This window comes from Triticum urartu, chromosome 2A, assembly GCF_056163025.1.
Source record: "Triticum urartu cultivar PI428250 chromosome 2A, HENAU_Tu73, whole genome shotgun sequence".
NCBI classification, from domain to species: domain Eukaryota; kingdom Viridiplantae; phylum Streptophyta; class Magnoliopsida; order Poales; family Poaceae; genus Triticum; species Triticum urartu.
In genome coordinates this window covers 681,072,180-681,093,868 of record NC_141874.1, presented here as the reverse complement: position 1 = coordinate 681,093,868, position 21,689 = coordinate 681,072,180, and the positions used below count along the sequence as shown (strand labels likewise).

At 47.8% G+C, this 21,689-nt stretch overlaps 1 protein-coding gene across 1 annotated transcript; it reads right to left on the bottom strand.

Annotated features, from left to right (window-relative positions):
- Positions 1-803: 803 nt before the first annotated feature.
- LOC125539675 (protein S-acyltransferase 21) lies at positions 804-7,205 on the bottom strand. The gene is made up of 10 exons (XM_048703183.2): positions 6,874-7,205; positions 4,912-5,025; positions 4,717-4,819; positions 4,447-4,646; positions 3,493-3,561; positions 3,315-3,386; positions 3,098-3,226; positions 2,450-2,530; positions 2,168-2,359; positions 804-1,857 (listed from the first exon to the last, which is right to left on the bottom strand). The coding sequence occupies exons 1-10, from the start codon at positions 6,916-6,918 to the stop codon at positions 1,018-1,020; spliced, it is 1,845 nt and encodes a 614-aa protein (XP_048559140.2). The 5' UTR covers positions 6,919-7,205; the 3' UTR covers positions 804-1,017.
- Between the last annotated feature and the right edge of the window lie 14,484 nt (positions 7,206-21,689).

Genomic DNA, 21,689 nt, shown 5'->3' with positions numbered 1-21,689 from the left:
ACGAATCTAACGGTGTTTATATTTATATCATACTATCACACAAGGACATGAAATGACAAACTAATTGTTGGTTAAAACATTGTCTTAACGAGTCAAAACGCGTTTTATGATATATTCTGAGAGTGAGACAGAAGGTGAGTGCATTCTGTCTTCTTTTTTTTGCCAAAAGGTGAGTACATCCTTGATTGGGAGTGTCGCTGTAAGTTGCCTGAAATATTCATATATATCTCTATCGCTTTTTAAAAGCGTTAGGATCAACATCCAACCATTCCCATCTCATTTATCTTCATATATAAACCTCAGACGGAAACTCGCACTAAAGTTGCATGATCCCAGACGTACAATTTTAGGCTAACCAAGGTGCAACTTTAGTGTGACTGAATCACTGAATTTTTTTTAGACAATTACTCCCTCCGTCCCATAATATAAGAACGTTTTTGACACTACAGAGGAAGTAGGAATTAGCCCCAATCCAATAAAATAAGCACAGGTTTAGGCTAGCCAGGTGGAACTTTAGGTGACTAAACATTCAAGCCACTTAGGATGAGCAAATCAGATAAAAGTACAGGTTCCATCTAAACAAGATGCAACTTTAGGTGACTGAAATTTCAGGCTTAGCAAATCTGCTAAAAAGGTTAATAATCCATCGAAGAAGATGGCCAGAAAGGAAAAAAGGGACTCTTGACATTTCTGGTAGTAATCGGATTAACATTTGGGGCCAACCGACCAGGTGTATCTAACACGCATAACATCCTTATCCCTTATCCCCTCACCAACACCCTCATCCGATTATCCCCTTCTCATCCAACAGCTTAGACATCCTTTTCCTTGATAAACAAAAGAGACTTCATGATTCTGTATTACAATCGTTACTAAATTAATTTCAATTTCCACCTAGCTGACACAAAATCATAACCTAAAAGGTCTGATGCAAGAACTGAGAACTATACATTGCATCATGCCACCATGAAGCAGAGAAACAGGTGCTTCGCGCGGATACTCCGAAAACAGTTCATTTCATGGCAACTTGGGGAGGTGATCTTTCTGGGGATCAGCGGGAATGAACACGGGGAGCTGGTGAGGCCGAGACACACCGGAGCGCTGGCTCGAGCCGCCAGGGTCTCTGAAACTTCTCGTCGCAGAATCTGTCATCAGAGGTCCACCAAAGAATATAGACTGACCGGTGTACAGAAGGTCGGGCCGGGTTACCCGAGAGCTCGGTCCCTGGTTTGCCTGCGCAGACATGAACCGGCCAGCTTCCTGATCCCAGTAAACCGATGACCGAGGAGATCTATCTGTGTTCGGCACACTAAACCTCCTTGCGTTGTTGGCTTCTGGTATAGCCGCTTCATTTGCTTTGGCTGAGAATGGGGACCTGTTGGCTGATGTCTGATAGATTGGGTTGAAATGCTTCGAGGGATGGTGCTCTGCAATGGGCGTCGGAGTCCGCGAGTTGCTCTGGAAGCTGCTGGGTGTCTGAGGATACAGCTCAATGTCATCTGCACTTGCTATGCTGGGTGGATAAGGGGACTTGTACGGAGCATTCCTGCCAGACCGAGTGTCGATGTGGTTGCTAGTATCAGCACTCATTACACTGCTTCTGCAGCTGAGGTTATCGCTGGAGCACTGGTCGGCGTCGTAATGGGAACGGCTATTGATCGGTTTCAGCACGGATGAAGAGGCTCTGGCTTTTGCTGCGGCTTTCATGGCCTCGTTTGAATCCAGTTTTGCCAGCTTCCATGGGTTAATGCGAACTTGGCGCTTGGCGTGTTGTTTGGCTCTTTCGACCGGGTCTGTGCTATCAGGATCAACAGTTGAAGGTAATCGCCCAGGTCCCAAGTGTGGAATGATTTCGTCCTGTGATGTGATACAGACGATTAAAATAGGCCAAAGAAGTAGGAGAAAAATTCAACTTCGAAATGAAAACGATTATGATGGACAGAACACATCTTGCACATAACAGTGCAGGTTTCTGATAAGATTTATTAACGTGGAAAGCATAATCCCATCATTGGAAAAGTAAACAGCACAGCAAATTGATGTGCTTCCAGTGATAGAAACATAAACACCCGACAGTTCACTCTATGGAAAGTTGATTTTGGTTAGCAAACTACAGACAGTTGATACGGCCTAGAAGGCTAGACGTAGCACTGGATAAGAAACACACCTGGTCAACAAAAATGCGCGGTGGAGTGCACCATGCACCTTTGTAGTGCCGTGCGAACGAGCTCCCGCTGAAAGCAGTTGGTGCAGAACTCATGGGAGAAGATGGCAAGCTTTGCTGCTCATCATTGACAGAGAGACCAGGAGGTTCACTCTGAGCCCTCATTGCCACAACATATTCATAAGTTGTGATGCCCTGAAAAATGGTTGTAACAAAGCGGTATCATAATCAATTCCTTGCAAAAATTATAGTACAGTATTGACAAGGAATAGCAAAGTGACGAACCTTCTTGATTAATAGCATATGGAAGAAGAACAGCTCCCCCAGGGGCACTGAAGCAAGCACAGCAAGAGCTGTACTCAGGGCCTGAAGCCAAGGATGTATTGAGTTAAGATTGAGCTAGCCATGTCATATACTCTAATACAGTGCTTGACTATCGTATGACTAGCTCTATGGTGTTATATACTTCAATGCAGTGATCGATTACAAGTTATTATTGCTTGAAAGGTAACTAACTAGCTCAATTTAAAGTACTGTACTATATGGCCAAATAGATGTCAGTATACATAATTCAAATAGTACTAACCATGCAAAATGATGCCATTGTGATCATAAATTATTCCTTTGGGGCAAAAAGGCCAAGTTACTACTCTAATTTGCAGCAGTGGCAGCGTTTATGTACAACTGCTGCTGCACAGAGTTAGAAACTCTGTTCTGTCCTCATGTAATAAAATAAAATTACGTTCAAGTGTTCCTACTAAGTCAACACCCTGCCTCAGATCAACAGCAATACTACACCACATACCACTGATTTGATTCTGCACCTTACAAAGACCGCTCAATGAAGATGGATATATTAAAGTAATTACGGTGAAATCCAAAGGTACAGCTATATGCCTCAAAACAAGATAAGAAAAAGGCATTAACATTTACCACAATGACTGCAAAGGGCGCTCGTGAAAGACCATAGCCCAGCTTTTCTCCTATTTGTTCTTCAATTGCTGCTTTATCAGTGAAGCAACGTACAAACACAGCTATACCAACTCCACACTCAACCGCAAGCTTTATGCATAACGAAAATGTACAATTAGAAACATGAAAAATGCTTTCAGGACATCAAATTTCACACTCCTATGGTAATTCTACATACCCAAGCAAGACTCACAGCCATAAGGCACAAAAAAGTCATATAATTTCTCCTTCCAACACAATTGTTCAGCCACTGCATCAAAAAGGACAAATAAGAGAGCAGAAAATCCACACCAACAAACTGTGGAGAAAGGGTAGAAAGACTGAATGAAATACATAATCTTCAGCATGGCACCTACCCGACAATGATGATCAAAACCATCAACACACTTGTCACAGCTCCGACAATGTTTACTATTTTTTCGCACCTGCATCAATACACAAAGGAAAGGGCATTTCAATACGAATAGAAGTTAAGAATAACGGCACATTTGCGTAAACATAAAGGACTCTATTATTGTTGCAAGCAGACATAAAATGTTCTACTCCGAATCTATCAATGTTGCAGAAGCACAAAAACAGATAAAATAGTATGACAGGATAAATTGTAGCTGCCAATGACTAACAGATCTAATCTCCAAACATTGTCCTTTTGCCTCACTCCTGTTTGCTTCTTTATGCTTATTTTCAACAGAAACAGAATTTATGGAATTATCTCATGCATGCATCCTTCCTTAATCATCCTTGTGGATTTCTTTTACAAGCTACTGCATCGATGCTAACTTAGCTGATTTGTGTTGGGCATTTATGTCTCTATATCATCATGTCAACTGTGCTGCGTACACGACAAAGGCAGATGCAACTAACTTATTACAGAAAGTATATCACAAAGGAGTCCCTCCTTAAACCCTGTGTATTGCCTGTTCCCAAAAGTCTTAGAAGTGCCTAAATACTGCTCCCTCCGTTCCAAAATAAGTGTTGTGGTCTTTCAAATTTGAACTAAAACCACGGCACTTATTTTGGAACAGAGGGAGTAAACATTATGATGCAAATGGACAAAATTTTCAAGTGACACACACATAAACAATAATATATTTTATACCAGACTTCTTTAACATGTGCTGTAATATATCAGTTATAGCATTTAAATTCATGTAAAATAGATATGGACTCAAGAAACAGGTAAATTCTAATTAATGGATGCAAGCATCTGCATTGCATCCATTTTCCAGAACTACCATGGCTATAACAAAAGAATAAAATGCATCCGAAGTCCGAACTCTTGAGTATGATATATTCTGCTTGCTGGGTACCTCTGTGTTGCAAAGGGTGCAAAAGAGTGCCTCCTCAGCATAATTTTCTTGTTGGTAAGCTTCATCTTCTTTGCGACAATCCTCTTTCTTAAAAATAGCACAACAAAAACAACCAGTTCCTAAACATGATCTATGCTTTCTGATTTCCTCGTTGGCTTCCAATCCTGATTTGCCAGCTTCTTCTTGAGTGTCTACGTTTGCTTTTAATCAAAAGGATGATGTATTAGTATTTGAACTTCAATAGCAGTTTCATCAGGTATCAGGACATACCTTCTGATTTATAGATTAGTGCACCATTGACGCTAATCAGGATGCCAGGGTCAGCAGGATCAATAGCAGTACATCTAGCATATAGAATCAGTACCGATAAAGCCTGATAAACAGAAACAGATACAAGAGGCATATCAAATGAAATATATTCCAGGATTCAATCCATGCATAAAAATAGAGGAAGTGGAACCTTACCAGAAAACTATAAACACCGATTGCAATATACTGATACAGGTCCTTCCCAAGAAACGGAGACAAGAAAGCATAGAATGCTATACACAGCAAGAAGAACACTGTTATAGCAACCACCTGCCAAAAAAAAAATCACCATTCAATTTTTTTTTCCGAACCATGAAGGAGAACTGCATTCAAACATTTATAGAAGAAGAAAGAGTGTCAGGACATGAAAACATCGACCGAATGATCAACAAGAAAACACAGGTCACAACCAACCAAACATAACGTGAACCGAGCACTGACAAACACCACTAGGGCTAAAACTAGACAAAATAAAAACAGCTCAAGGAGGAAGCTTAGGCCAGAGTAGCTAGCATCAGCCTTAATCTGACTAATGAGTAATGGCCTGGGGAGTCGGAGTGTACTTGTTTCAAAAAATCAAACAGCTTGTAGTTTGTGGTGACACCAGCATGAAGGAAGTGTGAATCCAACCAAGACGCCACAGGTTGAGCAGAAAAGCAAGACCAAAACCTCCACAAAAAGCTGAAAGCAAACTAAGGACTCCTAACCCTAGGTTTTTCATAAACAATAAGCATTTGAAGTGCATAAAACCATCAAATTTACATGTGAATTTTTTAATATTTTACACAAGATAACCAGTTAACACGCTTGCTCAGATATTGCAGATCTCTTGTTTAGTACAAGATCAAAGATAAAAAGACCTTTGCCTATTTGCTTGATCTTTTAAACTTCTATCTCAAATTTAAGGAGGAAGGGGAGATAAGACGATCAGATGAAGGTAAGCAGGGTGATTCGGTCTGTACATGTACCAGAGAGCCATTACTAACTGGATGTTCTCAAGTAAAGAGAGGATACGCTTGATAGGAGCAGATGCATAGACCAAGCGTCGTGTCCTCCATAACTCAGGTCATAAGCCAAGAATCAGTGAAAATATCTAACCGTTAGTCGTGAAATACTCGCTAATTCAGTTGACTACTAAGCTCTTATTACAGGGCTCACACTTTAAAATGATACTTCCCTCAGAACTCAGATACAATGTGTTTAGCCAGGACCAGCATACAATTAAGCTGGGATACCATGTCAGTACAGGACAGCAAGGTGAACGCCATTGAACTGAAAACCCGTCATTTTGAACACGGATGCACCCATACCATGGGGACAACACACAGAGGACTAAACAAACTAAAGTTCCGCATTCGAGTGAAAGGAACTCACACAGTTTGTAGTTAGCCTGTAATTGCAAAACTAATTAAAGCGAGTTGGTTGTGCAAACAGGAAGGAGACAAGAAAACAAACAGAGTTGGCGGCGGCGGCCAAAGCCGCGAAACTCCAACTCCAAAAGTCCAAGGCCAAAATCCCCCATCACATCGAAGACAAAGAACAGAAGAGACCAAGAGGAAACCAACAAAAAAACAACAGTTTAATTGTCTGCAGAGAAAAATGCCAGATTAGAGCAGAAACATACTCGCGCCATTGCGCACGGGATCAGAACGAAGCACCGCGTGAAATTCGAGCAGCATGGCATCAGGGTAAACCTAAGAAAATCAAATCCATGCACTAGTTCGCGTCGGAACAGCAGAAATGGGCAACATACACAGTACAGAGTAAAGTCGCGCAGTAGCACCCAAAAAAATGCAGGTAAAGATAATGCATCAGTCCATCACATCAGACACACATAACTACGGAATAATACTAGGATTGAACCGAAAAATGGGGGAACGCATCAGATCAAAACGAACAGCGCGCATCAGTAGTTTACTTCTCGTGCTAACCTAAACACGCTAGTCGCCAGCATCGCGCAGGCAAGGCACAGGGAGACTTTCAAACGCCACAGCGCGGGGTTCTCGGCCTCGGAAGCGCCGAAGCGAAAACAATTCCGGTCCCCCGGCGGGGAGATCCGGAGGCACATTGCGCGTTCGAGCACAGACGAACATAAAAGAAGGGCGAACGCGAACGGACCTGCAGGGTGTGGGCGGGGAGCTGCCACCCGTGGCGGCGCGCCATGGCGGCGCTGCCGCGGCGGAGGCGGAGGGAGCGGCCACGGGATCAGCGACGCGGCGGCGGCGGCGGCGGGGGCTGCATTGGGGGGGCGCGAGATCCCGAGCCGCGCGGAGTAAACCCTAGCGCCCCGTACGGTACGGCACCTCTCGGCCTGCGCTGCGCCGGGGAGAGAGGGGGAGGGGAAGAGGAGGAAGGAAGGCGTGGTAGAAGTGGGTGTGCGTGGCGACGGCGGTAGTGGATTTTTTACTGGGAGGAGGGAGGGGGCGGTCTCGGATTCTCTTTTGCCTGGGCCGTCGTCCTCTGCTCTCGTCGCCTGCGTCGTCCACTGCGTGGACTGAAAATATTTGTTTCCTTCCGAACTTAATTTGATATATCACTGAGAAGTGGGCCGTCCAGGGACATGAGTTCCTTTTTTTTATGTTGGCCGATGCTCTGCGTCGGTCGACCGGCGAGCGGCCTCGGTTACCCTGCGCACCGTACCATCGGCCAGGCGTAGCCGTTGGATCTGGCCTCCTCATCCCATTTGCTGGACCAAAACGAAGAAACAATGACACGGTCGACGAGCGATGGTAGCTTATCTCATCACAAAAAAAAAAGCTTATCTCATCACAATATGCGTAAAAAGATCACTATCCCAGCATGGTATCTATGATGGAAAAATTGATTGTTACGGTCTCTACCTCTATTAACTCGAATCCATGGCAGTACACGGGAGTTGGGGGTAGGAGAGGTAGGGTTCGAGAGAGGGAGAGAGAGAGCAGATTCTCGATGCCCTCACACACACACACACCCGCATGCTCACTTATCCACCCAGCTCTCAGGTGGACGGGTCGAACCTGCGGTTGGGCCTTCGGTATCTCTTGGGATGGCCTTCGTTGTGCTTTTGGATTTGGCCCCCGTGTCTGCGTCCATCACATTCCCCCCTTCTTCAACACCAGCTTGACCCCAAGCTGCAGCTGATGAAGCTATGTACCTAAGGTAGGGTCATAGGTCTGACCTAGACTACCTCCCCAAGGGCATCACCCTAAAGCCAGCAGCATTCAAAGGGTACCATCATCCACTCGACCAGAGACATTTCACTCGGAAGAATCAATGTCACTCGACCGTCACAGAAGTCACTCGACAAAAAGAAGATCTGGAGCCACTCTACACAGCAACGGTCAGGCGTTTACTCATAGCCTTAACTACCATTTATAGCACTTTAATACGAACGTTACCTGTAACGCTCCACCTTTATGTACATTGAACCTCGCATAACGGAGGGGAGCTGGGGTCCTGGCACACTCTATATAAGCCACCCCCTCCTCCAGGACAGGGGTTTGCATCTTTTGTAAACACACACGCACACACACACATATAATCCAGTCGATCGCCCCAGGGCATCGAGACGTAGGGCTATTACTTCCTCCAAGAAGGGCCTGAACTCGTAAATTCGTGTGTACAACTACTCCATAGCTAGGATCTTGTCTCTTCATACCTACCCCCCATTCTACTGTCAGTCTTAGAACCACGACAGTTGGCGCCCACCGTGGGGCAGGTGTCTTAGCAGTTTGTTGGAGAAGTTGTCATTTTTCTGATTCCCGTCATCATGGTTTCCGGTGGAGGATTGGCTGAAGGCGCGAGATCCGTCTCGGCGCGCTTATCTTCATCACCGACAACTCCGCTTGGCTCCACGAGGCTCCACTCGACGTCGAGGCACTCCCCGTCCGCGGGGCGACGCACTTCCGCGCATGCGTCCGCGGCGTCCTTCTTCGGCAGCCGTCGACTCAGTATCAGTCGGCTCCTACGGCAACCTCGCTTTCCGTTGTTCGCCGGCGCCAGCGATCTGGTCAATCGCGGCTTCAGCGGTGGGTGAGGCATGCGGTGGCCCGCCAATTGGCCACCCCACAAATCGCGGCGATCGAGCCTGATGAAACTCTCTACGCCATGTTCGATCTGTCGACTGGCTCCGTCGAGACTGCACCCGAGTGCGACAGCAGTGACCCCCGGCGGAAGTTTTGATGGTCAATGGACCACGCTGTCCTCCTGGCTTCACCCGTGAAGTCGGTGGTGATGGCGTCGGCGACCCATCACATGCCCACGAGGAGTACCGTCCCGAACCACTCGCTTCGCAGCGGAGGGAAGAGCTTCGCCGCCGTAATATGGATGCACTTCACACTCCTATCGTTGGAGAAACCTCCGAGGCCCAGGCCTTGGAGGAGGCGCGCCTGGCCAACTTGGTTGAGCGCACTCGACTGGAGAACCTCCAGCGCGCTCTCGACGAGCGTGCTCGGCAGCGGGTTCGTGAGTCCAGTCGACGACAACTTTTTCTGCCTCCGATTCGGGTATACCGAACTCCGATCCAGAATCTCACAGCTGCAGCTCGAATAGCAGAGTCAATTCAACCTTCCCAGTCAGAAGCTGGCCGAGGTTTGATGCAGATCCGGGCTTTACTCCGAGCAGCGGGAGAGCAGAACACAACAGTATCTCGGTCGCGGAATAGGATTCATAGCAGATCTGTGGTGGCAGATACCGTTCAATCTGCTCACAACCCAAGATCGCCTCCGCGGCGTGAGGAACGTGGGCACCGGCAAGATCAGTACAGGAACCGCGAGCAGTATGATCATCGACTCGACCACGATGACCGTCGTCGAGTGCCCATGCCTCCTCTGAGGAGTGGGTCATACGTGCCTCAGCGGCAAGATGACAGGCGCCCTCACAGCGGCGAATGAAGAATTCCAGTCGACCCCAGAGAGCCAGGCTTTGATGCAAGATCTATCATTGTTCAAGGTCTGATTGATAGGAACAGGGCTCACAGAGAAGGCCACGATAGAGATCATCCGACTGGAAGTAGGGTGCACGTTTCAGGACCCGAGTGTTTCAGCAAAGCCATCAGAGCAGCAGTGATTCCTCCCAACTTCAGGTTGGCGATTGGAGTCAGCAAGTTCACCGGCGATTCCAAGCCAGACACTTGGCTTGAGGACTACCGAGTGGCCGTGCAGATTGGTGGCGGCAATGATAATGTGGCTATGAAGCACTTCCCCTTGATGTTGGAGGGCTCAGCCAGAGCGTGGTTGAATCAGTTGGCTCCTGGCAGTATATATAGTTGGGAGGAACTTGCTTGAGTGTTTGTTAGGACCTTTGAAGGCACTTGCAAAAGGCCGGCATGGTTGACAGAATTGCAGTGTTGTGTCCAGAAACCGAATGAAACCTTGAGGGATTATATCCAGAGATGGATCAAATTGCACCATACAGTGGAGAATGTGTTAGATCACCAAGCAATTTGTGCCTTCAAGGAAGGCGTTAAGTATCAGGAGTTGAATCTGAAATTCGGTCGGACAGGAGATATGACTCTGACTCGGATGATGGAGATTGCCATCAAATATGCCAATGGTGAAGAGGAAGACCGACTCCGGAGCGGCAAGCACAAAACAGTCGCCCAAGAAACCGGAGGAGGGAATTCCAGTCGGAAACAGAAGCGAAAGGCTGAACCAGCTGCTCCTGGTGAAGCTTTAGCTGTTGCCCAAGAAAAGTTCAAAGGAAATCCCAAGGGGCCCTGGACTCCCAAAAAAGTTAAGGATAAAGATGGTTTTCCCAATGTCAATTCCACACTGATGATTTTTGCTGATGTTGAAAGCAAAAGTTGGTTGAAAGTTATTAACAGGGAAGTAAACATGGTTGCTCTTGCAACACCCAGTTATCTGAAGTGGTCCCAGACCGCCATCACATTCGATCAGTCAGACCATCCAGCTCATATAGCCACCCCTGGGAGGCAAGCACTGGTGGTCGACCCAGTAGTTGAAGGCACTCGACTGACTAAAGTGTTGATGGATGGTGGCAGTGGCCTGAATATTCTTTATGCTGAAACCTTGAAGGGAATGGGCATTCCGATGTCCAAACTTAGTGAAAGTAACATGAGTTTCCATGGCGTTATTCCTGGCAAGAAAGCTCAATCACTCGGCTAGATCACCCTTGATGTGGTTTTCGGTGATTCCAAGAATTACCGCAAGGAAAAGTTGACATTTGAGGTAGTGGATTTCAAGAGTGCTTACGATGCTATTCTAGGTAGGCCTGCTTATGCATGTTTTATGTCTCGACCATGTTACGTGTATCTCAAATTGAAGATGCCTGGTCTTAAAGGAGTAATCACTGTCACTGGTAATCGGCAGAAGGCGGAAGAGTGCTTCCAAAAGGGCTCAAAAATTGCAGATGCACAGATGGCAGTAGTAGAACTACAAGAGTATCAGAAGGATGCAGATCCGAGTGATTTGCTGCGAGCCAGGAAGCCTGCCACAGATTCTGCATTTCAGTCGTCCGGTGAAACGAAGCCGATTCATATTCACCCGACCGATCCCAATGCTGCTCCGACCCATATCTCAACAACACTCGACATCAAATAGGAAGAAGCGCTCATCCAGTTCCTCTGTGAGAACTGGGACATCTTTGCATGGAAACCTTCTGACATGCCGGGTGTACCCAGGGGACTGGCCGAGCATCGTTTGTGAGTCGACCCAAAAGTAAAACCAGTCAAGGAACATCTCCGACGGTCCGCCGTCCAGAAGAGAAAAGCAATCGGCGAGGAAGTGGCTCGGCTCCTGGCAGCTGAGTTCATCCATGAAATCTACCACTCCAAGTGGCTCGTCAATGTTGTCATGGTCCTCAAGAAGGACGACTCACTTCGCATGTGCATTGACTTCAAGCATATCAATCGGGCCTGCCCGAAAAATCATTTTCCTCTTCCCCGCATCGACCAAATCGTCGATTCAACTGCGGGGTGTGAGCGTTTGTCTTTTTTGGACGCCTATTCCGGGTACCATCAGATCCGACTGTATGGTCCCGATGAGATAAAAACGACTTTCATCACTCTATTCGGATGCTTTTGTTATGTCACTATGCCATTCGGCTTGAAGAATGTCGGAGCCACATTCATGAGGATGATCCAGAAGTGTTTGCTCACTCAAATCAGTCGAAATGTGGAAGCATACATGGATGACATTGTGGTCAAGTCACGTAAAGGTTCCGACTTGTTGGCTGACCTTGCTGAAACCTTTGCCAATCTTAGAAGATATGATATCAAGCTTAATCCATCAAAATGCACATTCGTAGTTCCTGGCGGAAAGTTACTCGGTTTCCTCGTTTCCGAACGAGGGATCGATGCTAACCCAGAGAAAGTTGGTGCTATACTTCAGATGAAACGCCATGTGCGTGTGCACGATGTCCAGAAGCTTACTGGTTGTTTGGCCTCCTTGAGTCGATTCATTTCTCGCCTCGGTGAAAAGGCATTGCCTCTTTACCGACTGATGAAGAAGTCTGATAAGTTCGAGTGGACTCCCGAAGCTGACACAACGTTTGCAGAGCTCAAAGCCCTGCTTTCCACCCAGCCGGTGCTTGCTACGCCAATCAGCAAATAGCCTTTACTGCTTTATATTGCAGCCATTGGACAAGTTTTTAGTACACTACTCATGGTCGAGCGGGAGGAAGAAGGAAAAGCCTATAAAGTTCAACACCCAGTATATTATGTTTCTGAAGTTCTGACTCCGTCGAAGCAAAGATATCCACATTATTAGAAGCTTGTTTATGGGATTTACATGACCACGAAGAAAGTTGCACACTACTTCTCTGATCATTCCATTACAGTCATCAGCGACGCTCCATTATCAGAGATTCTGAACAACAAAGACGCAACTGGTCGAGTGACAAAGTGGGCGATTGAACTCCTTCCCCTGGACATCAAATTTGAGGCAAAGAAGGCCATCAAGTCCCAAGCAATAGCTGATTTCCTCGCCGAGTGGATCGAACAACAACTTCTGGCCCAAATCCACTCGGAGCATTGGACCATGTTCTTCGATGGGTCCAAGATGTTGAATGGTTCCGGTGCTGGGGTGGTGTTGGTATCCCCCCGCGGTGACAAACTCAGCTATGTTCTCCAGATTCACTTTGACTCCTCCAACAATGAAGCCGAATATGAGGCACTTCTGTACGGGTTGCGTATGGCCATTTCGCTCGGCGTTTGTCACCTCATGGTCTATGGCGACTCAGATTTGGTGGTCAATCAAGTAATGAAGGAGTGGGATGTCAGAAGCCCAGCTATGACTGGTTATTGCAATGCAGTGAGAAAGCTAGGAAAGAGATTTGAGGGATTAGAGCTCCATCACATCCCTCGACTAAAAAATCAAGCGGCCGATGATCTGGCAAAAATAGGCTCCAAGAGAGAAGCCATCCCCAGCAATGTGTTCTTGGAGCACATTCATACACCTTCAGTTCAAGAAGATCCCTTCACTGAAGAGCCCCCACAGCCGAAGAGTGCCACCGATCCGACTGACATCGAGGTTCCAGCCGTAGTCGATTTGATTATGGAGGTTTTGGTCATCACCCCCGATTGGACAGTACCATATATCGCATACATTCTTAGAAGGGAACTCCCAGAAGATGAAGAAGAGGCTCGACAGATCATCCGTCGATCTAAAGCCTTTACTGTGATAAGAGGACAGTTGTTCAGAGAAAGTGTGACTGGAGTTTGCTAGAAATGCATAACGCCTGAAGAAGGTCGAGTGATCCTCAACGACATCCACTCGGGGACCTGTGGTCATCATGCGTCCTCTCGGACCATTGTGGCCAAAGCATACCGAGCGGGATTTTACTGGCCACGGGCAAATGAGATGGCACAAGAAATAGTCGACAAATGTGAAGGTTGCCAGTTTTACTCCAACATGTCTCACAAGCCTGCGTCGGCCCTGAAGACCATTCCACTCGTCTGGCCCTTTACTGTTTAGGGATTAGACATGGTTGGACCTCTGAGGACTGGTAGGAGTGGATTCACTCATGTGCTTGTAGCAGTTGACAAGTTCACCAGATGGATTGAGGCCAAGCCTATCAAGAACTTTGATGCCAGTACTGCTGTCAGCTTCATCAGAGAGATAACATTCAGATATGGTGTTCCACACAGCATCATCACTGACAATGGATCAAACTTCGACTCTGATGAGTTCAGAACTTTCTGTGCTTCACAAGGTACTCGAGTCGACTATGCCTCAGTCGCCTATCCCCAGTCGAATGGACAAGCTGGAAGAGCAAATGGATTGATTCTCAAAGGACTGAAACCCCGACTGATGCGTGACCTCAAACACGCAGCAGGAGCCTGGGTCGATGAACTTCCATCAGTATTGTGGGGATTGAGGACAACTCTCAATCGGTCGACTGGCAGAACCCCATTTTTCTTGATTTAGGGAGCCGAAGCTGTACTTCCGAGTGACTTGCTCCACAATGCGCCCCTAGTCGAGCTTTTCTTAGAGAAAGAAGTAGAACAAGCACGACAAGATGCAGTTGATCTCTTGGAAGAAGAAAGAGAGATGGCCTTGATCCAATCAACCATCTATCAGCAAGACCTGCGTCGATTCCATGCCAGAAACGTGAGGGGTTGAGCATTTCAAGAGGGAGACTTGGTTCTCCGAGTGGATCAGCAGAAACCACACAAGCTTGCTCCCTCTTGGGAAGGCCCCTTCGTTGTCACCAGAGTGCTCCACAATGGAGCGTACCACCTCTACGACGTCGAGCACAAGAAAGACGAGCCGCGCGCTTGGAATGCGGAGCTGCTCCGCCCCTTTTATACTTAAACACTCAGTCTGTTGAGATGTAATAAGAAGCACCTTTGTAGTTTGTTTATCAAAGACAAGAGTTTTACAATCTTCTGAAAATGATTGTCGATTGCCTACGTTTGTTTCTGAAATCCCCCAGTGTCACACCCTAGCTAGTTCAAGCATTAGAGTGTGCATCATGTTTAAATTCCCTTAAATTTGAAATGGGGAAAACAGAAACACCACCACCCCCTGGAAACAACTAGGGTTTACTAAAATTATTTTCAATGAACCCAAAATGCCCTTCACAAAATGTTCACCATTTCTGGATTGGGCTAAAACCCCTGGCAAAAATGGTGCACTCTTTTCTAGGACATTCTGGATTCTTTGAATTAAATCATAAGTATTTGAATTTGGGCATTTAAATGCTATAAAATAATTTAAATACTCAAATAATCTTGGAAATAAGTGTGGGCTGTTGGGAATAATCTAAGCAGAGCCCCTAATTATTTTCAGGATTTTTAAAGATGTCTAGGTATTTTTAATAAAGCCCAACAGTTGCAGAAAAATAGAAAAAGAAAACAAATCAGAAAAAGCAGAGAGAGAAAAACTTACCAGGCGCAGCCCACCAGCCCACCTGGCTCGGCCCAGCCGACTGGCACTTGCCAGTCGTCCCCCTCCTCTCGCCAGGAGGACGAGGAGCGCGTGGCCGGCGCCCGCGGCCACACGCCGGCCACCTCCTGCTTCCGCCGACGCCCTGGAGGCGTCCACGAGTGCCACGCCGACCCCCACGTCTCCCTTTCCTTCTTCCCACTCTCTCCGTGGCCTCTCTCCCTCTCTGGCTCTCTCCCCACCCTCCTGCCGACCGCAGCCGTCGCCGCCGACAAGCTTCACCGCAGCCACCGCCGTCCATCGCTGCCCCGACATGCCAGGAAGCTCCACCGTCGTCGACTACATCAAGTAGGCCGAGCCCCGTGCGCTCGCTCGCCTCGGAGACGCTGCACCGAGCTCGCCCTCAACTCCGGCCACCGGAGATCCCCTTCGCCGCTCCGCTCGCTCCAGCCCTTCCCCGAGCTCGCCGTTCGCTCCCCTGCAACCGCTGTGAGCTCCGCCATCGTTTCCCCCTCTCCCCGCGCTCGTCCGCGTCCTCTAACCCCCTCTGCCATCGAAGCCGAAGCTCGCCGCCGCCACCGCACGTCGCCGTCGTGGCCATAGCCACGTTGGGACGCCACCGAGCACGCCTTCGTCTTCCACGCGTTCCCAGGAGCCTAACGCACCACTCCCCGCGCCTCGCCGCGCCCCGTAGCCTCGGTTTCATCCTCGCCCGAACTCTGGCGACCGCCAAGGTCGTCGCCGACGTCGTTCCCGGCCTCCCCGAGCCCCACTTCCTCCACCAAATGATGCGGCTCGCTCCCCGCGTCACGTAGCTGCTCTCCGCCGTTGTTTTGGTCGCCGAAGACGCAAACCCGAGCCCCTCCGCCGCGTCTGTTGTCGCCGACGTCAAGCCGCCGGTGAGTTGACCCTGTTTGACCCTTGTGTGGGCCCAGGTAGACCCCCCTGAGTCTATGACAGGTGGGGCCGGCCTGCTAATTAGTTTAGGATTAGTTTTAACTAAATTTAATTAGTTCAGTCACTGACATGTGGGCCCAGGCCCCACTGACAGTTAATTAGAGTTTATTTAACTCTGTTAATTAGCCGAGTCACTGACAGAGAGGGCCCACCAGTCAGGTTTGACCTGGCTGACCCAGTTGACCGCTGACGTCACACCTATGTCATGCTGACGCATTAATTCAATTACTGGAATTTTTCTTTAATAGGAAATTCCAGAAAATAGTCAAAACTTCTAAAAATCATAGAAAATCAACCATAGCTCCAAATGCAAAGATTTATATATGAAAAATGATCAGAAAAATTCAATCTATCCATCTGTAATGGTTTCATGCATGACAAAACAAGTTAACCTTGCTGTTTAAGCAGAATAAGGTAATGCACTAATAAGGCCATGTTTAATGAGCTAATATTTGAATCTTTGATTCAAATGAGTTCATCCCCTTCTGTTTTAGCTTGCATTAGGCCAAGAAACTTTCATCTTGCCATGTCATAGCATGCATCATATTGTTGCATATTGCCATGTGTTGATTATGTTCGGTGTGACTTTCGTGGTAGGTTCTGCCTCCGAGGATAACCCCGAGTATCCGTCTGAAGGGCAGTACCCTACTATCTCTACAACAGGCAAGCAACCCATTGATCATTCCGATACAAACCCATGTTCTCGCTTCTGCTCTTGTTTACTGCATTAAGACAACGCGATTCAAACTGCTGTGTGCTACGGTAGTTGAACCCTTATCCTCTGCATGACCTGTCATTGCCACAGTAACTAGATGAAACCCACTAGCATGTGTAGGAGTTGATTGAGCCATGTGTGTGATTCCTACCTTGCTATGCCTACTATGCTTAGAGTTGTGTCAGGTCTGGTTCATCTGGGTGATGGGCTAGAGTGAAATATTTATGTCGGTAATGTGAGGGATGTGTTGAACATGTTTTGGTTAAGGTATCGATGAGAGGCCATGTAGGAGTACATGGTGGGTTGTTTCATTGAGGCCGTCCCTAAGAACTGAGATCTGTATGTGTGATTTAAAGATTCAGCTACTACCATGCATTGGGATCCTTAATTGACCCTCTTGGCTTCTTAAATACCCTAGTACTCTGTCCAGGAGTTGCAAATAGTTTCTGGTGTTTATAGGTTATGTGTTGGCGGCCGTGCGTAGCGCTGACCCTAGGGGTGGGCTATGTTGCGGTAGATACACCGTGGCCGGGTATGTCGGGCGCCCGTTTGGCGTCTCGGGGCCCTGTTCACATCGTTCGAGGCCGTATGTGGAAACCTCGGCCGGACTCCCTGCGGATGGAACCTGGATAGGCGATAAACCTGGACTAGAGACTTAAGTGTTTAGGTAGGCCGTAGCCGACACCCTCGCTGGGCTTCTTCTTGAAGGTTGCCGAGTACATGTCGTGTAAACGGCGGTAAGTGGTGGAAGCGTGTATGAAGAAGTATACCCCTGCAGGGTTAACATCATCTATTCGAATAGCCGCGTCCGCGGTAAAGGACTACTTGGTTGCCTATATAGTTCATAGACAAGTTAAAGGATACTACTAAAAGACTCAAGATAAGTGTGAGTACCGAGGATGGCCCTCTCGTAGGATGACGAGAGAGGATCCTCGGTAGAGTATTGTGTTGGTGAGTAGTGGACTCGTGTGCGAAAACTATTTTACTAGTGGAGTTCCGTAGGATAGCTTAGCCAAGAGTCAAAGCTGGCTTGCTGCAATAACCCCACCACCTTCTTGAGAATGAGCATGTATAGTAGGTTCTGTTGTAAGACTTGCTGAGTACCTTTGTACTCATGTTTGCTTAATTACTATTTTCAGACGACAACACCACCCCCTCCGATGGGTTCTACGTAGACCTTGACGTCGACGAGTGACTAGCCACCCAGGTGGTGATCCTGGCCATGGAGAGCCCTATGTAGATAGACAGGCTTCGAGAAGCCTTCTTGCTTTCTAGTGTCTGTACTCAGACTATTTACTTCCGCTTGTGCTTGTATGATTGTATGACTTGAGTGTCGGGTCATGTGACCCCTACCTGTATGAACATGTTATGTATGGCTCTCTGGAGCCTTTAAATAAAGTACTTGAGTTGTAGAGTTTTGTTGTGATGCCATGTTGTATGTACTCATATCGGGCATATTGTGTGTATGATTGAAATGCTTGGTATGAGTGGGATCCGACAATCTAGTTGTTTATCCTTGGCAGCCTTTCTTATGGGGAAATGTAGTCTAGTGTTCCTCGAGCCATAGTAGTCCGCTACAGCCCGGTTCACCGGAGTCCTGCTAGCCCAGCACTACTGCTCAGAACACTTGACTGGCCGGCATGTGTTTCACTTCGTTCCTATGTCTGTCCCTTCGGGGAAATGTCACGCGGTGACATCCGGAGTCCTGCCTAGCCTGCTATAGCCCGGGTTCCCCGGAGTCCTGTTAGCCCAGTGCTACAGCCCGGAATCACTCGCTGATGACCGACATGCTCGATGTGATTCATGTATGCCTGTCTCCATAGGTCTGTGCCGCTTTGCGTTCACGACTAGCCATGTCGGCCCGGGTTCTTTGTCATATGGATGCTAGCGACACAATCATATACGTGAGCCAAAAGGCGCAAACGGTCCCGGGCCATGGTAAGGCGACACCCGTGGGATACCGTGCGTGAGGCCGCAATGTGATATGAGGTGTTACCGGCTAGATCGATGTGACTTGGAATCGGGGTCCTGACAGCGTTGGCATCAGAGCCGGACTGCCTGTAGGTTCGTTGAGCCAAACTGGTTGATGTCGAGTCTAGAAATGCTTTAGTTATATGTAGGGGAATTGATTGTGGAAGGGAACGTAAGGCTCTTTTACTCCTTTACCTTATGTCCTCTGATCTGAGTCATTCTCTTCTCATTCAACGTGGGTTAAGGACTAGGCTCTCTTCTTCTATCAGGTTCACGTGTTACTAATCCGTAGTAGCTTAGGATTGTTGTTACAAGCCCCAGTTCAGTTTCTACCATTTTAGTATGTTGCTAATTGAATCAGAACCTTGATATGATGTTGTTGAGTGGTATTGCAGACTGTTGTGGATGTCTCAAATCTTTTTCTGAGCATTTACAGCTGTTATGCTGTCCAATTTTCCCTAGAAATTCTAATGTCTTTGCATTGTGGTTGTGCTTTCAGATGGCCAACCGTGCTCAAAACCAAGTGGTTCGCCTGACCCGGTGCCTCGACGTGCCCGGTCATACTGCTATGTTAGTCCGGGTAATGATCGAGACGGGTTACCGTTGGTACCCCGAATACACCGTCAAAGAGCAATTCTGAGACTTTAATCAAAGCCAATATTTCTGCACCGTCAGGATATTTCCTTCTTATCCTGGATCTACCGAGCCCCTTCACTGTTCCTATGGACTCGGTGTTACTGTTGAGATGGCTGTGCAGGATGCTGCCTATTCCATGATGACCATCATGCGAATCCGGACTGGCCTGCTTCGGAACACCAACTTCCGTTACATGCCAGCTTCACTTCCGGGAGCGCAAGGGTATCTTCAGGCTATCTATGCTGACTCCACTCAGGAGGACTCATTAACCCGTACCATTGCCGAGATGCTCGAAGATAAGGACCGAGAGAATCGGGCCTTGAGGTTGGAGCTTTTCAATACCCGTGCCGATCATTGGGCCACATTGACTCGGTTTGCACCTGCGGTGCAAGCAGGATGTATGGATACAAGGGATCTGTATCCTGTGAGATCTGCTCTGCCAGACATGGTGGATTGGCGTGATGTGGGAGGCATCACCCCACCCTCGTGGTCCCCGCAGGCCACCGTTTGTTGGTCCAAGACCTCATCCTAGCCCCTTTGGTCCACAAGCTCCTCAGGACCGTTTGTTCCCGGATGATCACGTTGAACTTCCAGGCTATGGAGGTGACTTCTATGAGGACTACTACGGAGCTGTCTGAGTTAGTAGTAGTATCACTAGTATTGTAATAGTTGTATCTCCACTGTCCTACGTGACTTGTGGAATATGACTTTGTGTGTAATCAATTCCGGAGGTGTAGACAAATAATGTATAGGAGCTTGGAATGCCTCCGATGAGATGTAACGTCTTTCATCATAGTTGTACTGTAGCCTGGGCTTGTACTAAACTATGTATGATGTGTATGACCGCTGGTATATATATGGAAGTTTTATATTACCATGACATACGGATGAACATCTCTGCATTCCGTGTTATCCATTACATTCTGTACTTCCTTGCTAAGTTTGAGCCATCCTTATCTAAACCGTTGTCTTGTTTTCTCCTAGGATGGTCAACACCCGCAGCAACCCTGCTGCCCCGAGCAGGGGGAAGCCAGTGCAGCTAGGGGTGAAAATCTGCCTCACCCACCTTCTCTGGCCGAAGTAATGCTGGAGGCGGAAAGAAACAAGCGTGAGACTAACCGCCTGCTAGAGCGGATTGAGCAGAACACTGCACGCCATCAGCAAAATGACTTGGTGTCAATCAATGACTTTATCAAGCTGTACCCATCAAAGTTCGACCATTCCGTCGAGCCCCTCAACGCAGATGACTGGCTTCGCAGCATCACCCACAAGCTACGTTCGGCCAACATAGCCGAAGCTGACAAGGTTACTTACGCTGCCTACCATCTCGAAGGCCCTGCTAGCCTCTGGTGAGAAAACTTTGAAGCTATGCGCCCGGTCGGCCAAATCACTACTTGGGCTGAATTCAGTGAAGCTTTCCGTGAGCATCACATTCCGGAAGGTCTCATGGATCGCAAGAGGGAGGAGTTCTGCAATTTCACCCAAGGAAGACTGACTGTGGATGCATATAGTCGTGAATTTGGGAATCTGGCACGTTATGCTCCCGAAGAAGTATCTACCGATGCTAAGAAGCAGGCAAGGTTCCGCAAGGGACTCGGCCCTGAGCTTCGCCGCGATCTTCGTCTGCACGAATGCACCTCTTTTCAGAAGTTGGTCAATAAAGCCATCAGTGCTAAGACAGGCCAGACTGATTATGACGCTTCACGCAAGCACTCCTGTGATTTTGGCTCTTCATCCGGCTCTGGAGCTCAGAAGCGCCGGGTGTGGATCCCAAGCACGGCACTGCCACCCAGGTTTATTCCGAGGCCATCCTTAGAGGCGCCTTGTCCCAACCAGTAGTTTGCACCGCCCAAGCCCTATGGTGGCCCCGCTGCTAATGCTGCTCTACGCCCCAATGTCGTGACTTGTTTCAAGTGTGGAGAGCCGGGTGACTATAGCCGAGAGTGTCCTCAGAACAACAACCCGAATCAGACTGGAAAGTCCGTTGGCCATGGTAAGCCAGCGGGAAAGACATTCTACGCCAAGCCGGTCACTACTGCCCGTGGCCATGTCAACTATGTTTCAGCCGAGGAGGCTCATGAGGATCCTAACGTTGTCCTTGGTACGCTCCTTGTTAACTGCCATCCGGCATCTGTTCTTTTCGATACTGGAGCATCTCATTCATTCATATCCGAGAACTATGCTCGATTGCATAACACGACATTCTGTGACATGCCCTCTACCATGGAAATTCAAACCCCTGGCTCTAGATGGCAAACTTCTAGAGTAAGCCATGGGAACAAAATTCTTGTCGATAGACTTGTCTTCCTTGCATCCTTAATAGCTCTCAA

What these genes read in the sequence shown, in the direction of transcription:
- LOC125539675 (XM_048703183.2), bottom strand. Translation starts at nt 6,918, where the DNA reads ATGGCGCGCCGCCACGGGTGGCAGCTCCCCGCCCACACCCTGCAG. An exon ending in TCCCCGCCCACACCCTGCAG is followed by an intron (nt 5,026 to 6,873) that starts GTCCGTTCGCGT and finishes TTTTTTTGGCAG; the next exon opens with GTGGTTGCTATAACAGTGTT. An exon ending in GCACCCTTTGCAACACAGAG is followed by an intron (nt 3,562 to 4,446) that starts GTACCCAGCAAG and finishes GTATTGATGCAG; the next exon opens with GTGCGAAAAAATAGTAAACA.